Raw genomic sequence first — 9904 nt, forward strand, 5'->3', positions numbered from 1 at the left:
GGATGGGCATAGTCCCTCTGGACTGGGGAAGAGAGAAGAGGTTTCCTAGATGCAGAGGGCCAAGAATGGACTCAGCAGAGCTGAAATGTGAGCGTCTAAGCTGTAAGAAACAGTGAAGGCAATGGCACCAGGACAGACAGGCCCACGGGGTGCCAGCAGGCATGGCTGGAACAAAAGTGCACGTGGGAAGCCCTCCACCTGCACCTTCTGTTCACAGGTGATGAAGGTGCAAAGGGCAGCTGGAGTTAACCGTGGAAGAACTACTACTCCCTGGGAGAAGTCTGCCAAGAGGGCTACACAGCTGTCCAGGCCGCCACTGCAAACTCCACTTTTCAAGCCTTGTTTTCATAAAAGGTATAATTTGATCCTTCAGATTTTTCATGGCTGGATCATGTACATCAGTTCTAAGGTTACATGATTTTTAAAATATCATTGTGCATTCACAGTTCACCAGTGGAATCTTAGGGCTACAAACAAGCAAAGACTAAGCTGAGATTCCCTGTCAGTCGTTTCCCAAGGAATCTGGGGCAAAACATACTTTCTTTTGCCTGGAAGGAAATAAAAATCCACAAAGTGCTGTGCCATTCTTTAATAGAAATGTTACACCAGCAAAGCAGAGCTCAAGGACTCCTAAGTCCAGTTTGCACACATTCTATAACATATTTGAAGGAAAAGCAATTATTAGAAGCAGAAGAATAAAAGGAATATTTGAAATGAACACACAGTTACTGTTCAGAAAAGCCATTTTAACAAAGAAGTCTTTCCCTTAAAAACTTTTCCTTAAAACCAAGTTAGGAAACCTTCATTATGATGAACATATCCTGATTTAAAGAGAGCATAAAAATCTTAGAAATAGTTTAGTATTAACCATTTGCAAGGATTTCTCTATTTCTTTTTTTCTTTTTTTTTGCAGAAATCCTATCATAGATAATTGAGTAGCTCTACAGAATACGCAAACTTGCAAAGTAACATCCGAGTACTTATGACAATATCCAGGCAGTCAAGAGAAAGATCTTTATGTTTGGTTAGTGTTTGTAAATTTGAGGAGAGGGGTTGCATGTATCTGTGTGTGTGTCTGTGTTGGTGTAGGGAGGGAGATGGACTTCCTAGGTTTTTTTTTAATGCCCAAATAAAACAATTACTTTAAAAAAAAAGAGCTTGTGACTTGGACATGCCCCGAGTTCAGTTTTGCCAGGAATGGCAAAATCAGTCAACAGATCCCTAACCTCCTTTCTCTCTTGACTATACAATGCTTTTCAAAGGGGTTTAGTCCTACCATGAAAGACTCATGTTAGACATTGGAAGTGTCTAATAGAGAATGAGCACCAGGCCTTGAATAAACAAGGGAGATGGTGACCTTTTGACCCTTCTGCTGAAAGCCCAGCACATCCTGTAGCAGAGGAACAGAAAAAAAAGCTGGTGTGCACCCAGGTGCTGCAAAATCCTTGCCTCTGGATTTCTCCCACACTTTGTTCCTCAAACAGTTTAAACCGAGACAGGGCTTAAAAAGTATTAGGGAGTGAGGGAAAAGTACAATTCCTGGAACCCACTGTCCCACTGTCCCTTAATCCTTTGTTCCCCATATTGTTCAAATCCAGCAGCATGCTGCACACGTTCTATGAGCAACAGGCAAGACAACAGATTTAGCAGTGGCTGGACAGTTAGTCCCAATTAGGCCTATTTCCCAGCTGAATGTAAAGGGCTGGTGGGGTGAGTTACAGGGGGGAAAAAAACCACAGAAATTTTAAGGACATTTCATCAGGGAAGCAAGCAATGCAAGGTAAATGCAAACTGAACTAGGGATCAGGGGAATCTGCCAAAATTAGCTGTGTGACATTAGGTGAATATCTGAACCTCTCTGTTGTTAGCCACAAAATGCAGGCAACCCCATGAGGGCTCTAAAGATCTAATAGCAAATTATGGTCGACTGTACATACTCTGGAAAGGTTCAGCATTACCGAGACACGGAGGATTCCTCTGAGCCGTACTTGGAACCACAGATAACCCATCTGTTTGGTGAAGCATACATTTTTTATTCTCCTAGTCATTAGCGACTTTCTAATTCCCTGATGGCTAATTTTTTTAAGTTCACAAGTGATACTTACATATGTACATGTGGCGGCTGGAACCTGCTCTGGTTGATGTTGTAGTGCGTGAATGCCTGGGTGGGATTGGAGCTGTATTCATCCACCGTGATGGTAACTTTGCCTTGAGAAGGAATCCCATGTGCCATCCTTCCTCTCTATAGGCATGAGCAATTCACAACTTTCCAGAGCGAAGGATGGAAGTGGGCATGGTGTGTTTCAGCCAACCTCTGAACCCAAGGATCTACTCATCAATACTGCTCTGCGTTTCTGGAAAAAACAAAACAAAAACATGAGGACAAAGAAAAAGAGGATGTTCTAAACAATGTCAGATGTGACACCTGGATGTGAAACTGGTTCAGGAAAAATCTTAATCTGTGTGGTCGCTTCGTGGACAAAACCTTTCCCAACTCTCCATCCAGCACGTACTTCAGAATGGACGTGACACTCCAAATGACACGGCTGGCTGCTAGCAAACCATTTCAATGGTGTTCAAACTAAGATTTCCTCTTTAATTATAATTATGCCACTTAACGTGAATTACGGAAGGGCACATCCACAGTTGCCATGGTGTCTAACTATAAATGGTTTGAGCTCGAAGTGGAGAGTCTTCCAAACCTTCCCTGCTAATTGGAATGTTTGGTCTGTACAAAGTTGGTGTCACAGAATAATTTGAAACCTCGGTGCTTAGCACAGCCATAAACACAATGCCAAATGTAAATTTAAAATGCTGTGTTCATCACAGATACCTGTGTGTAACTATGATACACACATAATATATGCACACATCACATATAATTTTTCAGTGGTTCCAAAATACATAGGTACTCAAAGCATGGTATACATATGGATTCCACTCCAGCCAAGAACTTTATGTTAACGCAAATCCTTCTTGCTACATGTAACATAGTTTCTTAAAACCATCCAGTTACTCAAGGGAAAGTTGAACACATCCAGGCATGGATCACCATTTTGGATGCATTCATTACCAGCCTCTTGAAGACCAGAAGGAGCAGTAAAGAAGGGTGGCCATTGAATCTACCGCTTCACTCCTGCTTGAAAGTCGCTCAGTCATGTCTGACTATTTGTGCCCATATGGACTATACAGTCCATGGCATTCTCCAGGCCAAAATACTGGAGTGGCTAGCCTTTCCCTTCTCCAAGGGATCTTCCCAACCCAGGGATCAAACCCAGGTCTCCTGAATCATAGGCAGATTCTTTACCAGCTGAGCTACAAGGGAACCCCTCACTCCTGCTTGGTGCTGCAATAATTCTCAGTAGCTGGTTTCATCCTTTAAAATCTTTTTCAGCTCATTTCGATTATTTGTATAAAAGACACTATATTATTTCTTGCGCTGGCTTCAGAAATGAGGATGTTTATTTTTATAGCAGTGCGCAAAGACTGAGCAGAGCCCATCACTGCCTCTAAGCTGTTGCAATTGATCAGGGAAGTTTTAAAGAAAGGGACAGCATGCTCCTTGGATACCCTTGGGTTAACCCACACTCTCTAACTTTAAGCGCTCTGCATTACAATACTTTCACCATGTGCACCATTAAGTTCTGGGAATCTTAGATGCTATCTTAAATAAAAATATTTAGAATAATAAGATTAGATTTAAATTTGGCATGAAACACCTTAAATATCAAGCAAAAGGCAGATGGCTTGCCATAGGCCATTTATTTTATTATTTTACAACCCAGGGCTTGTGTAGTCCTCCATATGCTAGCTGAGTGAAGAAATTCCACAGCCTTCTACTCAAATCATTGCCTTCTTCATATTAGCAAAGCAGGCTAAATAACACCCACCTTGCCTATGTTCGTAACACGCAATGGGGCTGCCAAGACATGAATTCCTCCTGCTCTGGCATTTTAAACAAAGTGTCATTTTGGGTTCTCTTTCTTCTTCCTGACTTCATGGGAGGTATGAGTCCTCTAAGCACTGGCTGACAGACAACCAGGCCAGTAGGATTAACAAAATTAAAATCTTTGCCTGCTTCTCTGATGTAAGATATCTATAAGAACTGCTTAGAAATCATAATGTAGCAGTTTTCATACCAAGTTTGCAGCTGTTTCCTTAATTTCCCCCACAATTATATTTTACTGTTATTTTGCATAACAGTAAAACACAACACCTGCTTCAAATTGCAGTCCTGTTCTAAGTACTGTAATTCTCTTTTGAGACACAAAGTACCGAGACACGAATGAAGTGCAAAACTGCATAATTGCGACATGCTGAAAAGTAAATACAAATGAAAACATCTTCCTGTTATAGAAATGACTGTCATTAAAAAGAATGTTAGCCATCAAAGCACAGAGGGGGAAAAATACACATTTGCAGACTGGAGAACTTAGTGTTTGCATAAATTAGAGAGTGGTGTAAAAATTACATGGCAATTCTTACGTTCCTGCCATCAATGTCCATTGTGTGAAATACAGAACATTAAGAAGCAAAGGAAATAAAATTCATGTCTAGACCACTGTGACCTCTCTGTAACAATCTCTGCACCCGGAGCCAGAAACAGTTTAAATGTTCCTGGAGTAAACTCACTAATTAAACTCAGCAAAATGGCCTAGAAATGAAAGATACATACCTATTATGTAAATATCTAGGTAATGACCTACAGTAGTTAGCATTAGACCCTCCCATTTGAAGTCCAGAAAAGAACTTAGAAGGTGATCAATTTGCACTCTTATATGGTCCACTATATCCTACAGTCAACATGGGATTGCCTTTTCTATCAAGTGAGATCTGTGCCTCTTTGCACCTTTGCTCCAGTAAGACAAACAGAACATCTTTTCATCAGCAAGCACAGGCCCCTGTAACTCAAAAGGGTAAATGGGTGGCTGGCACCTCATTTGAATTCATCTTTACCATGTTCTCTTTCAAATGTTTTATCGAAACAGTGCACCTGCAGCGTCTATCTTCTTTAATCTGGAGTCCTTTGAAGAAAATGTCAGACTGAGGCAGAGAGCTTCAAAACTTTCACAGGAACCTTTACAGACAAGTCAAGAAAAAGCTTATTTTTTAAAAATGCTATGTTCACCTCCATTCACATCACAGGATAATCATATCTCAAGAATACGAAACACCAACACATGGGAAAAGCATTTTTTTTTTTTTTGTAAACTCCCTCCTCTAATCTGAGAAACCTGGAAAAAGCTTGAAACAAGACAGAATGATACACTGCCTCAAACTACTAAGAATCTGCATCCCCTTGCTTCATACAGGCAGTAAAACCCTCCAAATGATAAGATTTTGGAGCACCTCATCCTCATCACACACATTATTTTTTATGTATAATATTTAAAGAAAGCAGTACTCTTTTTTAAATTTCCATTTTTACACTTCAATACATATGCTTTACAAAACAAAGGAACCCAGTACTAAATGCCAGCAATCCTAAAGAAAAATCTAAAAGGGACTGACATTACCAAACATTCATGTTAGTGCTACTTTGATTTTCTCTTAAAAAAAAAAAATCATGTGAGCACATTTTGCATTTCCTAGACAGCAATCACTTCTCCTGTGCCTTAAGCTGTGCAACTTCCAATATTCTTTTTTAGGAATCTAGTGGGAAATCCTTTTAAAGTCTGCTGGCAATGAAAGGATTAAAAGCTGAGGAATTAAATAACTGTCTCCACCTCCTAGACACCAGAAGTCCAATTTACCAAAAGTTTCAAAGCAACAACTCATGACCTCTCTACCCGAACACCGCACGGCACAGCCTATGAGAAAGGAGCCCGTGATTTCCTCGTTTAAACAAGGATGCTCATTTTATTCACTAGCCCCTAAGAAGATCGTCCGACCAACCTCCTGGCCGGACTTTGGAACTCGCCAGCTCCAACTCCGCCAGATTTCTCTCTCTCCTCCCTCTGCCGCACAGATCGAGTGCTTTCTCAACTTACGCCCTTACTCTTTTATGCCCATGTTACTCATCCCTGTATCCCGGAGCGATGCCCAGAAGCCTTCCGGGCGGTTTCTCCGCCAAGATTTTTAGACTGATGCACAAAGTTCCACGTGCCCTCTGTCCACAGAGCGCCCTCCCTCCCAACGCACTTACACCTGAACTTGTCTCCAGCACTTCGGACACCCGGCTGGCACATTCTTTCGGAGAGAAAGGACAGGACTTTTCTCACGCGCCTCTGGCAACGCGTGGAGTCTATATATGGTGGGGCGGGGGGTGTGGAATTCTCTACTTTGGATTGGTGTGTTTGTTTTAAATCTACGGTGGGCAGTTGTGGGGGGGGGGTGTCAGCAACCACACACGCACACACACACACACATTCATTCACTCTGGCGCGCGCGCCCTGCCCTCCCGGCTCACGGCCGGCTTGTCCGGGCTACAGCTCCCCCTTCTTTCCTGGAGCACCAGCTCGCCTTACTCGCTCAGTCCCTCGTTGCCACCGCCGTCGTCTCCGCCGCGGCCGGCACTGTTGGCGCTGGTGCTCGCGGCCCCAGGCTTCGCTGGGCGCTAGTCCTTTCTCTACCGCTTCCCCAGCCCTGAACTGATTGATGACCACCGGCGGCCAATGGCTCTGACACCACGCCATCCTCGCTGGAGCATCACAGCCCCACGCGCCCGACGTCAGCCTCCAGGGCGCGTTGGCATCCCCGAATCCTGAGAGCCGAACCCGCGCCCGGGGCAGCCGGCGCCTCCCTGCTCTCTGCCCCGGAGCTGCCGGGCTGCATCCTTGGAGCGGCAGAGAAAGAAAGGGAGGGATCCAGCGAACGTTCGAAGGGGGTGTGGAGGCCACGGATTTCCACCCCCCTCTTTGGATATCTTTTAACTTAGTTTTGTTTTGTTTTGTTTTCCCCACCCTGACCTGTTTGTGTGTGTTTGCAGCATCTCAATTACACATTTTTCAAGACCTGCATTTGCACTTAATTTGGGGTGTCCTGGGGAGGGGTGTGGTATAAATCCGCCCACTGGGGCATCCTTAATTTCTTTCCTTGCTGGTGGATTCTAATAGCCTCCCCAATCTCCGGGAAAAATGCCCCCTTCCTAGGCCGCAAAACCTCGGAATTCAAAGGTTTTGCAAAGACAACCCTGTTACATGTAAATAGCAAAGAAACTCCTGCCTCCCGAGGGAAGAAAATCGAGCGACAACGGTTACTTTTTCTGGCCGTTCGTCCCCTGCCGCCCAGCCCCGGTCGCTGGCCCGCTCTGCAGGCTGCGATCGCGGAGACTGGAGGCGGCGGGGGAGATCCAGGTTGGAGCGCGGGGAGAGGGTGAGAAACGGCCCCGCGCGAGAGCGGCGCGCGCGCAGGCGGCCCGGGGGCGGCCGCGGAGCGCAGACCCAGCACAAAGCTGCGCGGCGCCTTCCCGGCCGCCGCACCTCGCTCCGGCCGCCGCTGGCGCCCAGGGCTCGGGCCAACACAATGCACCCGGGCCTAGGCCCGGGCGGCTCGAACACAGAACCCCGGGACTTTCTAGTAAACAGCTCGCCGTGCCCTCGTCCCCACCCCCATCCCCGCCGCCCGGCTTTCGCCGCTGCCCCTCGCCTACACCCCCTCCTCCGCTGCTAAAAGAGCCCGGCGGAGGAGGGAGCGGCGAGGTGGGGACCCCGGGAGGTCGGGGGCCGAGGACGGGGGCAAGGGGGAGGGGAGAAGGGCAGAGGGGCGAGATGGGGAGTGGGAGGGAGACAGCTCCTAAAGAAGAATTCGCTTTCGCTCCGGGGTTGAAAAAAAACCCTCCTCGGGTTCCGAATTGCCCGGAAAGCGCCGACTCGAGCGACTGTCAGGGGCACCGGGGCAGCCGCGGTCCGCAGCCTCCAAGCCCCTCGCACGCGCCTCTGACAAGGCACCTCTCACCCGGGCTCCGCTTTGTGTGTGCATTTTTTTCCCTTCCTCTCGCGCGCGGCACCGGGCGCCCGGCCGCCTCCCCCCCCTCCCCCGCCCTCCGCCTCCCTTCCCGGGGCGGATTACCTTTCCCGGGCTGCGCTCCGGGTCCCGGGGATGCCTTCAGCGCCCGACGAGCAAGCGATCCATCGCGGAGCAGCCGGAGCCGGCGGGAGGCGCGCGGGGGGCGCGCGGGGGCGGCGAGGGGCGCGGGCGGGCCAGAACCTTCGACCCCGAAGGTCCCGCCGCGGGCTGGGGCGGGGGGCCGGGGGCGCGGCGGGAGAGGGAGGCGGGGGGTGGGGGGAGAAAGGACCCGAGCAGCCTCGATCTGGGGAGAGAGCGAGCGTGGGGGCGAGGAGAGGGAGCGAGGGCGCGGCGAGCCGGAGGGAACGAGAGCGGTGCAGTGACAGGGACTGCCACTGGGGTCAAAGGAGCAGAGCTCCAGGAAGCAGGGCGGCCGAGGCGCCGCTCCGTGCGCGCTCCCCGGCGGGACCCCGCGCCCTCGCGCGCCCCTGCTGCAGCCCCGGCCCGCTGGAGCCCCCACTGGCGCCCCGAGGCCCCGGGGTTGCGAGAGGAGGCGGGAGCTAAGGGCGAGGCCGGTAGCCTGCTGGTGCTCCCGGGTCAAGCAGGCGGCAGGAAGCTGAGCTGCAAGTTCATCATCAAGAGTGTGATCAGCGTAAAAATGATAGGAGACAGGAGGGGGGCTACGGAGCCCCAGGAAAATAAAGGGAGTTTTCCCTCCAAATGGGCGTCTTCTGCAAAGGGAACACCCAGGGCCCAGGCCCCCCCCCCCCCCCCACCGACCTGCCAGGCGCGGTCTGGAGTCCTGGCACAGCTCCAGGGCGCAGAGCTTGCCTGGGGGCGAGGAGAGCGGCTCGGGCACTGCGCCGAAACGGGGGAGGCCGACCCTGGGTCTCCTCCCGTCTCAGAGCTTAGACTTTAATGGGGTAAAGCTATGCACCTTTTTCTGCACACACAGACACACACACGCATGCACACACACCTCTTTCTTTCTGCAGTGTTGTTCCTGAGAAAGAAAAGGCCAACCCAGCTGACAATTTCTTTCACCTCCAGGTTCAATTTAGGGAGGTGAGGAGAGGCAAAGAGTCTAAGTGTTAACATTTTTGTCTTTGGGGCACATTTCCCCCGAAGGATAAGCAGTTCAAAAACATTGTAAAAATCCGTTTGCCCCTTTTTCCCCCTGCTACTTTGGATTATGGAAGAAAAGATTTTCAGAATTGTATGCATACAACGTAAGAAAAGGAAAAGTCGCTGAGATGCTGGAAGACAGAGGACAAGGAAGAGAAGGCTTTTAGAAAACTTGGTTGATGGCGTTGACTGTGAAAGACAGGTGACACTGTGATGTTATGCCATTGTCATAGTTGAAGGATTTGGATGCCAACCAGCTTTAATTCCTTCCCAGGAGTCAGACTCAAAAATCTAGGTATTCTCCAAAGGGAAATCCAGTGGATGTGTGTGAGAGGGTGAAGTGTGCTAGGTATACTATGTGACAACGGACTAGACATCCTGGCTGAAATTATATCCCCTAAAAATGAAAAGGAGCCATTGCAACCTAGTCTGTGGCCTCTGTGTGGAGACTAATTGGTTTCCAGGGTCAGGGGAGGAAGGGAGAGAGGCTGGTAGGAGCCCCTATAAAAAAGATCAAACGGAATTCACTTGAAAACATGTCCCTTTTACAATGGACTTTCCTGGCACTTGAAGTAAGCTATGTCTTATGCCCGAGCTGAAATGAAGGGGAGAAGGTCTTGCTAATGTATTTATTTTGTTGTACTGTATGTCCAGAGTGTCCGTCCTTGTCAAATGTGCTGGGAACCATAGGACAGTCACTTTCCTTGCCCAGCATAAACCACAGCAAGGAGCACTGGCGTAAAAGAACATCAAAGATGGGCAGGGGGATGGACCTTTTATATTTTGTTTTTGATTTCCAGTCCAGCAGCAAACATTGACTGGAGTCATGTTT

General features: G+C 48.4%; 1 protein-coding gene across 1 annotated transcript in view; it reads right to left on the reverse strand.

Annotated features, from left to right (window-relative positions):
- MPPED2 (metallophosphoesterase domain containing 2) overlaps positions 1–2233 on the reverse strand; it is a 198993-nt gene extending 196760 nt beyond the window's left edge. Inside the window, exon 1 of the mRNA XM_068989095.1 lies at positions 2106–2233. Coding sequence (XP_068845196.1) covers positions 2106–2233 — 128 coding nt within the window. The remainder of the gene's footprint in view (positions 1–2105) is intronic.
- Between the last annotated feature and the right edge of the window lie 7671 nt (positions 2234–9904).

The sequence above is a fragment of the Capricornis sumatraensis genome, chromosome 16, assembly GCF_032405125.1.
Source record: "Capricornis sumatraensis isolate serow.1 chromosome 16, serow.2, whole genome shotgun sequence".
NCBI classification, from domain to species: domain Eukaryota; kingdom Metazoa; phylum Chordata; class Mammalia; order Artiodactyla; family Bovidae; genus Capricornis; species Capricornis sumatraensis.